At 45.6% G+C, this 14,828-nt stretch overlaps 1 protein-coding gene across 3 annotated transcripts in view; it reads right to left on the bottom strand.

The window, feature by feature from the left end:
- The window catches only part of TTLL11 (tubulin tyrosine ligase like 11), a 257,240-nt gene that overhangs the window by 201,626 nt on the left and 40,786 nt on the right, over window positions 1–14,828 (bottom strand). Inside the window, exon 2 of one of the 3 annotated variants that reach the window (XM_082402238.1) lies at window positions 10,372–10,443. The exons of the other annotated variants lie outside the window; for them this stretch is intronic. Within the exon in view, the coding sequence (XP_082258364.1) occupies window positions 10,372–10,443 (72 nt within the window). The remainder of the gene's footprint in view (window positions 1–10,371; window positions 10,444–14,828) is intronic. 3 annotated transcript variants of the gene reach the window in all.

Below are 14,828 nucleotides of genomic sequence, written 5' to 3' on the forward strand. Positions count from 1 at the left end.
CAATGAAGAGTAGCCCCCGTTCACTGCAACTGGAGAAAGCACGCACTCAGCAAGGAAGACCCAACGCAGCCAAAAATAAATAAATAAAATAAATTAATTAATTAAAAAAAAAAAAAAGAAAGAAATGAAAGACACACATAAGTGGAAAGATATCCCATGTTCAAGGATTGGAAGACTTCATATTATTAAGATGTCAGCACTACTCAAAGTGATATATAGATTCAACGCAATCCCTACCAAAATTCCAGTGACCTTTTTTTTTTTTTTTTTTTGCAGAAATAGAAAAATCCATCCTAAAATTCATATGGACTATCAAGGGATCCCAAATAGCCAAAACAATCTTGGAAATGTCACACTTCCTGATGCCAAAACTTATAACAAAGCTACAGTAATCAAAACAGTGCATTAGACAACAATGAGATACCACTACACACCTTAGAATGGCCAAAATCCAAAACACTAACAACACCAAGTGCTGAAGAGGATGTGGAGCAACAGGAACTCTCATCCATTGCTAGTGGGAATGCAAAATGGTACAACAACTTTGGAAGACAGTTTGGCAGTTTCTTACAAAACTAAACGTACTCTTACCATGTGATCCAGCAATTGTGCTCCTTGGTATTTACTCAAATTAGTTAAAAACTTATGTCCACAAAAAAATCCTCCACGCAAATGTTTATAGCAGCTTTATCCATAACTGCTAAGACTTGGAGGCAACCAAGATGTCCTTCAGTAAGTGAATGAATAAATAAACCGTGGAACAGCCAGACAATGGAATTTTATTCAGCACTAAAAAGAAATGATCTATCAAGCCACGAAAAGACATGGAGAAATCTTAAATGCATATTATTAAGTGAAAGAAGCCCATCTGAAAAGGCTACATACTGTATGATTCCAATTATATGACATTCTGGAAAAGGCAAAACTACAGAGACAGTACAAGGATCAGTGGTTGCCAGGGGTTAGGAGAAAGGGAGGAATAAATAGGTAAAGCACAGGTGATTTTTAGGGCAGTGAAACTACTCTATATGATACCATAATGGTGAATACATGTCATTATACATTTGTCTAAACCCATAGAATGTACACCACCAAAAGTGAACACTAATGAACTATGAGCTTTGGGTGATAAGAATCTGCAATGTAGGTTCATTGATTTTAACAAATGTACCATTTTAGTGTACCGTTTTTTTGATAGTGCATATGTGAGGGTAGTGATTATAAGGGAAAAAATCTTTCTTCCTTCTGCTCTCTTTTGCTGTGAACTTAAAGCATCTCTAAATCATCTCTAAAAATGATAAAATAAATCTTAAGAAACAGTATGGTACTGACATAAAGACAGACATACAGACCAATGGAGTAAGATAGAGAACCCAGAAATAAACTCTCACATATATGGTCAAATGATTTTCAACAAGGATAACAAGACTATTCAATGGGGGAAAGACAGTCTTTCCAACAATTGGTGTTGGGAAAGTTGGACATCACATACAAAAAGTTGAAGTTGGACCCTTACCTTACACCATATACAAAAATTAACTCAAAGTGGGTCAAAGGCCTAATCATAAAAGCTAAAACTATGAAACTCTTAGAAGAAAATATAGGGGATAATTTTCATGACATTGGACTTGGCAATGATTTCTTGGATATGACAACAAAAGCACAGACAACAAAAGAAAAAAATAAATAAATTGAACTTCATCAGAATTAAAATTTTTGCATCAAAGGACACTGTCAACAGAATAAAAAGGCAACCCATGGAATGGGAGAAAACATTTGAAAATCATAAATCTGATAAGGGATTAGTATTCTGAATATATTCTAAAAACTATAACTCAACAAAAACAACCCAGTTAAAAAATGGGCAAAGGACTTAAATAGGCATTTCTGCAAAGAAGATATACAGATGGCTAATAAGCACATGAAAAGATGCTCAACATCACTAATTATTAGGAAAATGCAAATCAAAACCACTTCACACCCACTAGGAAGACTATTATAAAAATAATAATAAAAAGGAAATAACAAGTGTTGATGAGGATGTAGAGAAATTGGAACCCTTGCGCGTTGGGAATGTTAAAAACCACTGTGGAAAACAAAAATTATCACATGATCCAGCAATTCCTCTTCTGCGTATATACCCCAAAGAACTGAAATCAGGGATTCAAACAGATGTTGGTACACAAATGTCCACAGCAGCATTGTTCACAATAGCCAGAAAGTAGAAACAGCCCAAGTGTCTGCTGATTATCCATCAATATGTAAACAAAATGTGGAATATACACACACTGTACAATTACTCAGCCTTAAGAAGGAATGAAGTTTTAACACCCGCTACGACATAGATGAACCCTGAAGACATTATGCTAAGTCAAGTAAGCCAAACACAAAAGGACAAATGTTGTATGATTCCATTTCTATGAGGTAACTGGAGTAGTCAAATTCACAGAGACAGAAAGTAGAATGGTGGTTTCCAGCGGCTGCGGGGAGGGAAGATAGGGAGTTATTGTTTAACGCGTACAGAGTTTCAGTTTGAGAAGATGAAAAAAGTTCTGGAGATGGATGGTGGCTGATGGTTGCACAGCAACATGTATTTAACGCCACTGAAGTGTACACTTAAAGATAGTTAAGATGGTAAATTTTATGTTATGTATATTTTACAGTAAAACAACAGCGACGACAAAACTCTCTGCTTGCACCCCACCCCCCAGGCTAAGGGGCCATTCATGGCTCTATTCTGAGCTCTCTGGAGCCTGGATGCTGCGTGGATTTTCACAGGGCAATTGAAAATTGACAAGTGCTTCTAAGACTCCCCAGTCCCCATTTTTCTCAAGTTCACCACCATCCTCCCAGTTACCTGGGTTCTAAATCTGGGAATCATCTTTCCTTTTCTCTTCTTCAAACCCTTTTGGAAAAAGCACTGGATTTGGGGTCAGAAGACCTGAGAGTTCTAGACTTGTCTCTGTTCACTTACTATCTATGAGAGCTTAAGTAACCAGGACCTCTGTGTCCTTGGTACACTGAGATGAGGAAACCACCAGGTAGTGACAGGGACCAAACAAGATAATGGAAATGAAAGTGCTTTGTACGCGCCACAGAACAATACAAATCTGAGTTCATCATTAAGTGTTTTGCTCATTAAGTGTGAGGAACCTACTTAGTGGCACAATGTGTCTCAGGTGCCAAAGACACACGGGAACACGTCTGCCTTCATGGAGCGCACAGTCCATGGGGAGAAAGGGTTGAATCAAAGTCACACCAGTGTATCACTGCAAAGCCCGGTGAGGGCTGTGAGATGAGGCCCGGAGAGCAAGGAGAGCCCAGGGGACTGAGCACATCCGGGAAGTCAGAGGAGGGCACCCTGAGTCAGGAGACCACGTGTCCACCAGCCTCTTTTCACTTTCAAACGTATCGCAGTTCGGGCAACAAATTAAACGGTCACTTCATTCCTGGGAAAGGGCTATTAGAGCCGAGGTTGAAGGAAGATCAGGTACAAGGTGAGGAGGAAGAGTGTTCCAGGCAGAGAGAACAAGCATGTGAAAGCCCAGAGGCGGGACTTACTGGGGCCCACGCGAAACCCTGCAGGACTTACCGGGGCCCACAGGAAACCCTGCAGGAAGGTCAAGGTGGCTGGAGCACAGCAGACGAGAGGAAAGGAGTGTGAGACGGGGCTGAAGACTGAGGCAGAGGCCGCGCATGCGGGCCTGCACCCCAGTGCCCAGTGGAACAGTAGGTCGGTCCTGGGGGAGGAAGATGACTCGCTGGGCAGGCTGAGTAAGAGGGACCAGAGAGAGAGCGAGCATGAGCCCTAAAAGGCAAGGGGAACAGTGTGAGTGTGGCTGGAGGTCAAGCAAGACGGGAACTTAGACGTGATGACATGAGCGCTTCGGAGCCACTTCGGTCCTCAGTGATCACCTTGCTGATCTCTTCAGCACGTCGTACCATGCTTATAATTTGCCTGCACTGTTAAGTATTTCATGTGTAACCCTTATGTCCCTCATAACACTACAAATTTCTAGGACCACAACAATTGGACATACGGTCTCAGGTCCCCAGTGATGTGTAACCAGGCATCCAGTGGGCTTTAGGCCCAAGGAAAATGAGAAGCATAATCCTGAGAACCCTTCTGAGGCCCTCTTCCTCCCCAATATCCCGCTGGTCAGCAAGTCTTCTGGTTTATCTCCTCATTTATTTTTAAGTTTCCTCTCCTTCCTTAATCCCCAATGCCTTAATTCGGGGCCTCCTTTCTCACTGGGATGAGGACCACACCAGCCTCCTCCCCAACCTTCCTCCTCCCCGCCCCCCCAAAGTCTCCCCTTCCTGTCTACTCGACACCCAGAGGGATGTGTTTTTAAAGCTCTGACCATGTTACTCTTTCGCTTACAACTCTTCCCACATCAAAGCTCCAAGCCTGGTCTCAAAGACACTTCCCGAACTCCCCTCTGCCAACCCGTTTGCTTGAGGTTGGGCCATGGACACCTTGGGCACTTGCACTGTTACTGCCAGACTACTTTTGACATTAAGTGTACAGCACTTTTCTGTTTTCTGGCCTGAGTTTCTGCATGCCATTCCTTTCGCCTGGGATCTTCTGACTCAGCTTGACCATCCGTGAAGCTGTCTCACCAGCTCTCCCTTCTCTGGGGCCTCCATCACTTACACCCTTCACAGGTCATTCAGCAGCAGCTCGTCTGTCAGTCTGTCTGCTTTCCCACTCTGTGGACTCTTTGAAAATGAAGACAACTTCCTAATCTTGTGTATCTCTAACACCAAGCCAGAGACTTTATTTTTAACCTCTGTGAGGTCAAGAATCACTTTGAGATTCTCTCCAGGAAAACACACATATGCACAGAATTTTCCATGTGATTTTAGGAGAATTCAAAGACTCCCTGAAGCCCCTAGCTGTTCACAGACACCATTGTTAGCAACATCTGCAGCATGTTTCATGAATGAACACTTGAATAAAGGGACCTGTGAATAGCAGCTACTCAAATGCACTTTCATCACCATCATCATTAAAGTTAGCATTTATGCGATGCTTATTTCCATGTCTATGTTAAACTCTTTATATATATTACCTCATTTAATCCTCACAACAACCTCATGAGAAGGGGTTTCCTATTAACCTACTTACAGATGAAGAAACCAAAGTTTGGAGAGATTAAATCACTCTCCCAAGGACACAGAGCTAGTACGGGCAGAGTCAGGAGCATGTCCATGTCTGTCTGATCCCAAGGCCCAGGCTCTTTTTTTTTTTTTTTTTTTTTAATTTATTTATTTTTGGCTGTGTTGGGTCTTCGTTTCTGTGCGCAGGCTTTCTCTAGTTGCGGCGAGCGGGGGCCACTCTTCATCGCGGTGCGCGGGCCTCTCACTGTCGCGGCCTCTCTTGTTGCGGAGCACAGGCTCCAGACGCGCAGGCTCAGTAGTTGTGGCTCACGGCTTAGTTGCTCCGCGGCATGTGGGATTTTCCCAGACCAGGGCTCGAACCCGTGTCCCCTGCATTGGCAGGCAGACTCTCAACCACTGCGCCACCAGGGAAGCCCAAGGCCCAGGCTCTTAACCACCGCACACAGCTGGTTTTGAACTGATCGCTACGGTGGTCATTTGTCACTCACGGACTATAGTAACTAACCTACCCTGCACCCCACATGCCACCATCTTTGCCACAAAGGAACTTCCTCCCCCAGTGCATATAGCTGTGTGGACCCAAAATCCTCTTCCCTCTGGCCCAGAAGGACTAAAAAAAGAGAAAAAAACCTTGCAAAATAGCCAAGTTCTAATGAGAACTTGAGCATACGTCCTTTGAGCATATTTGTGCTTGAGGAACTGATATGCTGGTCACTCTTCTAACGGCTCAAAGAGCAAGTTGAAACCCTCCCGAGGGATTTTTGTAAAATGCAATTTCACAGTGAATGCTGATGAAAGCACAGTTCACATTTCTATACTCTGGGAACCATCTTCTTCATAAAGCTTCTTCATGAACAGAAAACCTTTCAAGTGATTGGGCATAAAAGTGGCAAATAAGCTTTGATATGGGCAAACATATGCGTAAAGCATCTTCGGGGGGAAATGACCCAAACTGCTGCTTTAAAATGAGGGGCCCCAAACACTCAGGGGAGGGGGACACAAGGAAGGTGTAGCAGCCAGAGCAACATGCTTGGACTAGGAAGACCCTGGCTCAAGCCCCTGACCCACCACACTCCTCCCAGAGACCTTGACACGCTGACCTTGCCCCTCTAAGCCTCAGCAGCTTATCTACAATGGAAGAAAATGGCCACAATAAAACCTGTCTACCTCCCGGGCCGTTATGTAGACTGAGGTAATGCCTGGGAAAGCACTTTGTAAATAGTTGCTGTTATATGGGATAGTTATTATTTTTAATGTCCAAGGAAATCACTCCAATGAGTAACTTCTATTAAAAAAGATGCCAACCACGCAGTGGTTGAGAATCCGCCTGCCAATGCTGGGGACACCGGTTCGAGCCCTGGTCCGGGAAGATCCCACATGCCGCGGAGCAACTAAGCCCGTGTGCCACAACTACTGAGCCTGCGCTCTAGAGTCTGCAAGCCACAACTACGGAGCCCGTGTGCCACAAATACTGAAGCCCGCACGCCTAGAGCTCATGCTCCACAACAAGAGAAGCCACCGCAATGAGAAGTCCGCACACCACAACGAAAGAGTAGCCCCCGCACGACGCAACTAGAGAAAGCCCGCGCGCAACAATGAAGACCCAATGCAACCAAAAACAAATAAAATTAAATAAAAATTAAAAAAAAAAAGATGCCAACCAAATATCAAGCATCATTAGGACAGCTCTTAAATAAGAACACCAACACCGCGGTGGACCTGTACTTGGGAAACCTTCCACAATGCCCTTAAGCAGAGTTAATAGATTTCTCTGCACTTTGTGGATGCCTGTGGTCCAGCCGCTGCCTTGTAGGGTGTTTATGTTTACATGACTGACTCCCTACCCAACAGAATGCTTCAGGGTAGAGACATTTTACTCTTCTTTCTACCCTCTCCCCAACCTACCCATCGGTGGGAAGCAGCCTCTAAGATGGTCTCCACTGATCCCTGCCTCCTGGAATTCATACCCTGTCTAGTCTCCTCCCACACTGTCACAGGCTTGATCTATGTGACCAGTAGCAGCAGCAGAAGTAAGGGAATGTCACTTCTGAAGCGCATCTTTATACAAAGACCGTGCCCTCCTCTCTCTCTCAATCTCTGTCTCTCTGTCTCTCTTTCTCTCTCTCCTATTCTTCTCTTTCTCATTATCACTCGCTTTGAGGAAGCCCAGGGAGAGGTAAGAAATCAAAGCCTCCTGCCAGGGCTTCCCTGGTGGCACAGTGGTTAAGAATCCGCCTGCCAGCGCAGGGGACACTGGTTCGAGCCCTGGTCCGGGAAGATGCCACATGCCACGGAGCAACTAAGCCCATGCGCCACAACTACTAAGCCTGCGTTCTAGAGCCCACGGGCCACAACTACTGGAGCCTGTGCTCCGCAACAAGAGAGGCCACCGCCGGGAGAAGCCCACACTCCACAACTAAGAGTAGCCTCCACTCACCACAACTAGAGAAAGCCCGCGCACAGCAACGAAGACCCAAAACGCAGCCAAAAAAAAAAAAAGCCTCCTGCCAACAGCCATGTGAGTGAGCTTGGAATTGGATCCTTCAGCCTCAGTCAAGTCTTCAGAGACTATGGTTCTGGCTGACAGCTTGATTACAGCTTCATGAGAGGCTCTGAGCCAGAACCCCTTTAAGCCATTCTCAGATTCCTAACCCTCAGAAACTGTGTGAGATAAATGTGTGTTGTTGTAAGATGCTGAATTGGGGGGAACTTTGTTACGCAGCAATAGAGAATGAATACACCATTCCAGTTTTAGAACAGGGTCCAAGAGAAAGGAAGCATTCGGAGAATGAACTAATTTAAGACTCGAATAACCTTACAATGAATATAATACTATTTATTGAGCACTTAAGTATGTGCCAGGTATCTTACATATATGCCTCCATTTTGACATGAAAAAATACAGTCTCATTGCTAATAAGTGGCAGACCCAGAATTTGAAGCCATGTCGGTCTATTTCCAAAGATTGTGCTCTTTCAACTGCACTATGCTGGATGGATGGATAGATGGATTAATCTATGAAAAACAACTGAGCACATACATCTATTAAAAAATGAGTTGTGATTAACACTTCAAGGAAGAATGGAGCACAGAAGAGTCCAAAGAAGGCCAGTTAAGACAATGAAAGGACTGAACAATTGCCCTTCAAGGATGGACTGAAAATTTAGCACTCTTTTCTTCAATCAAGAAAGCAAGCCGATGGTGAAAATTCTGGTGGAAACCCACCAAATCCTGAAGGGTGCGCCCAGATGGAACACGGTTCTATTTGCCAAGTATGAGCGTATCAAAAGAAGGGGAGACCCTTTTGAGCCTGAGAGAGGGAGACCAGCTCACTCTTCTTCTCTGCTGCTCGCATCCCAGCTAACAGCACCGCTCTCCTCCCAGACAGATGACAAGAGACCCAACTGAGGGGCCGCGGGGAGATTCCAGGCTCCCTCCTGCCAGTGGAAAATGTGGCTGATGAGAAAAGGCCTCCCCGTGCTGGTGAGGGACCTGCCAGCTTCCTGATGGCAGCATCTTCGGATGGGGCTGCGGGGAAAGCCCACACGTGGGGCAACTCCAAGCCTGTTTCCTCAGTGGGAACAATCATGGCAATGTGATTGGGTTATTAGATGGATTAATAATGTGTTTAGCACTGTGCCTGGCACACAGTAGGTATTTAAAAAAAGCTAGTTTCCTTCTTTTCTTCCATCCTTTCCCATCACCCTTTCCCGTACCTATTGGCTGGTAAGATATTACCCAAAGGAGCTGGTAGACAGGGGTGTTCTCTAGGACTAGCCCAAGGTTAAACGTGCATACGTTAGCTCGGGGCATTTAGAGCCATGCGGGTCTTCCTGTGTGTGCATCTAACTCTAGGGAAAGCCTGTACATGCACAAAAGCTCTTTGACTCGAGTTCAGGAACCTGGATTCAAATCTCAGGCCTGGTAACTACCAAGGGCCTTAGTTTCATCACCTGAGAAAGAGGACCAGCAAACCCTCCCTCACAGGAGGTATGGTAAAGATGAAAAACAACCCCGTAAGCGAAAGGATGTTTGTGAACAGCCTGGCACATAGTAGGAGCTAAATTAGTCCAATTTAGAATATTGAGAGCGGGTTGCTTAGATTGTTCGTCACCTAATTAAGTCCCTTGGTGAGAAGGGCAGAGAGGAAGAGTCCTCAGTTTTCCCCGATGGTAGAGAAAGCAGAGGCTGGCCCTGCACAAATCCACTTCTTGAAAAACAACAGTGAATCAGACATAGCTCCAGGAATGCAGGAGCCAGCCTGGGGGTGGAGGCAGCTCGGTAACAGATAAACACGCTCTGTGTGACAAAGTGCTGTGTCAGAGCCCAGAAGGAGCAACCGCTCCTGCTCCAGGTGAGGGAAGTTTAACCGAGGAGGGACCATTTGAACTGGGTGTGAAGTTGTGGTCTGCCAGGCAGAGGTGAAGAGAAAGAGAAGCGCGCGCCAGGCAGGGCGTCTGGGAGAGCGCAGGGTGCCCGCAGCCCAGGGTCAGTAGAGAGACAGAGCTGGAGAGGTCCACATGGCCCAAGTGATCGTGAGGGGCTCACAGGGCAGGCTGAGGAGCTTGAACTTGATTCTGCAGGTGGAAGAGAGCCCAGGAAGTGCTCAAGCAGGGCTGTGCAGACCCTGCTAGGATGGAGAACGGAGGGGAGGTAGAGATAGACTGGGGGCAGCCAGACCCAAGAGGGAGCCAAGGCTGGGAGAAAGGGGATGGGGTGGGGGGATGACCCAGCCCAGAGAAAAAGGATGCTCTGGAAGTAGGGGTGGGGGAAGGCACGGGGGAGTGAGAGCACATCAGCATTTCTAAGAGGAAGAACTGCTCTGACAGCCCCTGCACTTTAAAGGAGACCCGTCTCCTGTGCCCGCGTGGGCTGACATTCCTGTCTCACCCGCTCCACGCTCCTGGTCATTGGAGACTCTGACTGGAGAGGATCCCGCAGGCATAACTCGCACTCTGAGGAGACTTCTACTTTAATAGAGGCGCCGTCTGGCTCCAGTGGATTTCCGGGGAAGACAATAATTACTCATCCTCTAATAGAGCCAATAAATATAGCAAGGGGATAAGTAATTAACAACCTTCTGCTGGAAAGCAGCAATTCTTGTGATCTATGAAGTTTCTTTCCCTGTTCACTTCTTTGTTATTGCAAATATGATACTCCCGGTAAGCGTGCCATGTGTTGTTCGCTGAGTTAATCACCAAAGCATGTTGTATTTTTTATTAAATCCATTCATTATAATTGACTCACATGAATTAAAGCTGGAGGAGCTGCAGTGATGAGGGCTGTCGTCCACCTTTGCTTCTGCTTCTCATCATAATACTTTTAATGAGATCAAAATGGTTACCAAACAATTTAACCACAGAAAAAAGGCCCACGTTAGCAGGAGGGGAAGATAACCTTGCCCCTTTCATAATTTCCTTGCCCCATAGCCACCTCGTCCAGTTATTTATTCTGGTGTCTGATTTCCCACCCGTAAAGAACCTTTATTAGTGGTAATTATATTAGGCAAAGGAAAAAGAAAAACTTCACAAACTTCTAAAGTGATTTACTTCTTGGCTTGCAGTTTTAATTAAAATTCCAGTTTATTTAGCAAATAGCTCTGAAAAGATTAGATACCAGTTTAGCATGATTTTCTTTTTCCACTTTCCAATTCATAAGAATGACACAAACAACAAAATAGCCACACTAATGACTCTTCCTCCGTCCCATCATAATTCAGCCTATGGAAAAGAGCTCCAATATCAATTATAAATTAACTCCAACATGCTTTGCAAAATTTCCATAGTAATCTCCCTGCTCGCTACTCCTTCACTGTGAGTAAATGATATCAATTCACCACAAGGCCTCAGACTACCCAGTCTCTTCCACATCAAAACTTCAAATGTGTTTATTAACTGGAATGGAAACAAAGCAAATCAGGTCTGCTGATTCCAGCAGCACATTCCAGCAGCACTTCCTCCCACCTGGGATATCAAACTTTTCCCAAAGTCACTCCTGACAGCTCTTAGGGCTGCTCATCCCCAGTTGACCAGCTACCCGGGCCAGTTCAATACTTTCCACAATGGCAACTCCTACCAGAAAGCCGGTCTAAAGGCACCATGTCTAGCTGAAACATCAATTCATTCAACATACAAGCAAGTCATGCCTCTGAGCCGGGTGACACACTCAGGGAATGCTGAGAGGTGCCACATTATGGGAGCAGAGGGTTAGTGGTAGGAGACAAAGTTGCAGAGTGAAAACAAGAAGACAAAGGATACAGTCCTTACCTTCAGGGAGCTCGTAGTGCAGCGGCTGAGTCCGACCCATGAACAGATCATTGTAATGCCTACAGCCACATCTTACACAGCATCTACTATATGCCTGTGTCAGAGCTAAGCTCCTTCCTCACACTGTCACTTTTAATCTCCACACAGCCTGGTGAATAGCAGTGTGTCCCCATTTCACAGAGGAGGCAACTGAGGCTCAGAGAGCTGACTCTTGGTGAGAAAGAGAGAAGTTGCCAGACTAGACAGGGAAAGGACTTCCCACGGGAGGAAGCAACAGCATATGCAAAGACCTGGCAAAGAGCAGCCAGCAGCCTGGAGATCCAGTCCTCCTGTCTGTGGACACCAACTTGCTGAGCCGCCTTGGGCATTATTGGATCTCTTGGGCCTGTTTCCCTGTTTGCCACATACAGGGTATTTCCTATTCTGTAAATCTACAAGCGCCTGCTCTTCTTTTCCAACAACCGACTATGACTTGGGCTAACCCTAAAGCACCCACTGCTGTCTTAATAATGTACCCAAGGGACAAAGAAGTTTCCCAGAGGACTTACTTGCCCCCTAAACTCATTTGTTTCTCCTGACCTACAAAACCAGCCTGTAAACTCCCAGAGACAGGCCACTGCCCTGAGAGCCTTGAGTCGTACCATCACATGTTACTAAGAAGAATTAATATAATTGTACTGATAATTTCTATAATAATAAAAATTGTAAATACTATTTATTGAATTTATATTATGTGCTGCGTACTTTATGTGTGCTCTCTCAATTCACCCTCACAACAGCACTCTCAAATAGGTAGACATACTGCCATTCCATTTTACAGAAGAGGAAACTGAGGCTCAGGGCAATTAGATAACTCAGTCTCTGGGAGTGCATCCAGTAAGTGATAGAGCAAGGACAGAATCCAGCCCCGTTAAGTCTTCAGTCCCCAGAGAACTAAGCCTGGAAGAAATGAATAAGGTTCCTGTAACAAGCATAAGTTTCCAGTGACAAGGAGGTGTATATGACGGCTGCTGTGTGCAGGGAAGGTGCAAGGGAGGGGCCGGAGTCGGGGAGTTGGCCCCGCTAGGAGCTCTCCAGAGTGCTGAAATGCCTCTGCTAAAGTACTCTGACTCACAGCACCTTCCACCTGGGCGTCCCTGCTTGTCCTAACCCTCACCTCCTGGTTTCAGTGCCCAGTAGGGCACTGATGGAATAGAGTGAACGAAAGTGGGAGTACACCTGGGAGAGAAACAGCTAACTTTTAGAAGTAGTGAGCTTGAACGGATGACGGGACATCTAATTGGAACTATCCTACAAGGGATTAGAAATACAGGAGTGGGAATGGAGAGAAGTCAAAGCAGGAGGTGCAAATTCGTGGGTCACAAAAGAGAGAACTGAAGAAAGACTGAGTGCGTTCTTGGAGTGGTTGCTGAGAAAGAAAAGCAAAGGTCCAGGAGCAGAGAGGGAAGAGGACTCTTCCTAGCAGTCCTGGACAGTGGGTACCAGGAACAAATAACTAAACTCTCCAACCCCGATATTGCACTGAAATGTGTTCAGAGAGGGCAGAATTGCGTTGCCTGTAGGTTTGAACCTGTGAATAAATAATCACCACCACTCCTCAACTCCTCCCCCATACCCCCTAAAAAAGGAAGAGGGAATGACAAAGTAGTCAAGGGAAAAATAGAGAATAGCCTGCCATATGGTCACATGATTCAAGTTAATCAAGTTCATACCCACTTTTTTTTTTTAACAAGTTCCAATGAGTTTCACTGTAGGGTTTTTTTTTTTCTTTTCTTTATTTCTTCTTTTTTTGGCTGCGTTGGGTCTTCGTTGCTAGGCGCGGGCTTTCTCTAGTTGCGGCGAGCGGGGGCCACTCTTCATTGAGGTGCACGGGCTTCTCATTGCGGTGGCTTCTCTTGTTGCAGAGCGTGGGCTCTAGGCGTGCAGGCTTCAGTAGTTGCAGCACGCAGGCTCAGTAGTTGCGGCATGCAGGCCCTAGAGCATGCAGGCTTCAGTAGTTATAGCTTGAGGGCTCTACAGCGCAGGCTCAGAAGTTATGGCGCATGGGCTTAGTTGCTCCGTGGACATGTGGGATCTTCCCGGGCCAGGGATCGAACCCGTGTCCCCTGCATTGGCAGGCGGATTCTTAACCACTGTGTCACCACGGAAGTCCCATACCCACTCTTACTTGAAGTAAAATGGCTCCTTATAAATTTGAGAGGTCACACAGAAAGACTCTGAGCCTCTCTTTGGCCTTTCAGACCACTGATCCTAAAGGCTTGCATGATGGGATATTTATAAGCACATCTCTCCCCCTACTGGCAAAAGAGATATTAGAAAAGCACATTTATTCTATGGCTCCATCCTCACTTCTACCCTCCTACACACCTTACATAAGAATAGTTATCCTCTTTTATTAACTTAGTCTTTCATTCAAGTATCAGCGCAATTTATGCATCAACTCGATGTCAGGCATTAGGAATTCAGAGAAGAATAAGGCACAGCCTCTGTCCTTGGGATTGGAAGTTGTAAATAAATCACAATGCAAAGTGGCAAACGCTCCAGCAGATGAGGGTCGAAGGGCTATGAGAGCATGAAGCAGGGTGTGAGTTATTCTCCTGGGGAGAAAGCTGTGGTTTGGTAAAAACTTGAAAGATGAGCTGGAACTTGCCAAGCCCAGAAGCCAGGAAGGTAGTCTAGGCTGGAGGAGCCCTGTGTGCAAAGGCATGGGAGCATGAGGGAGCATGCTTAGAAGTCTCTCCAGGGCAGGAACAACATCTTAATTATCTCTGAATTCCGGGTGCCTAGCCCAGTGCCTGGGAAGGAGTGGCACGTAATAGATGCTGGAGGAACAGATGGCATGTAGTTCAGTGCGGAGGAATAAAGCATGACTGTGGGGTCTTGCAACAGAAGGGGAACTGAGTGGAACCAGAATCTATGAACCTCAGAACAAATCTTGATGTGAAACTGCTCAGCATACAGCAGGTGTGTGCAGAATTTGGTCATTCATTTCTGCAGCCCAAGGCTTGATAATAATCAACATGTCTGTCTCTCCATAGGTGTGGGAAAGGACATGCAAGCCCTCAACATGGGCCAGTTCAAGAGTGATGGGCTAGTTCACAGCTAGAGGCCACCTTACTGCTTAGAATTTTAAAAGGAATTATCAGCAATAACAATCTAAATGTGATGGGAGATGGGGGAATATATGAGGATCCTTTATCAAATTTTGGAATCTCCTTTTGTCTCTGATGTTGAGCTGTGTTGTCAAGCTACAAATCTCACTTTTCACAGCTCAACACAGCCAGTAGCTGTGGCAGAAAGTCCTGCTTTCACTAGCTCCTTGAGATGAGAGTTGTTATTCCTCTACTTAAGTATTTAAGCCACACCTTTTAATTTACTTAATGAACTCAGAACAGATTGATGGCCCAGCTCAGTTGGCAATGACAGCTAGTATTTCCC

The sequence above is a fragment of the Balaenoptera borealis genome (genome assembly GCF_965194805.1).
Source record: "Balaenoptera borealis genome assembly, chromosome: 8".
Lineage (NCBI taxonomy): Eukaryota > Metazoa > Chordata > Mammalia > Artiodactyla > Balaenopteridae > Balaenoptera > Balaenoptera borealis.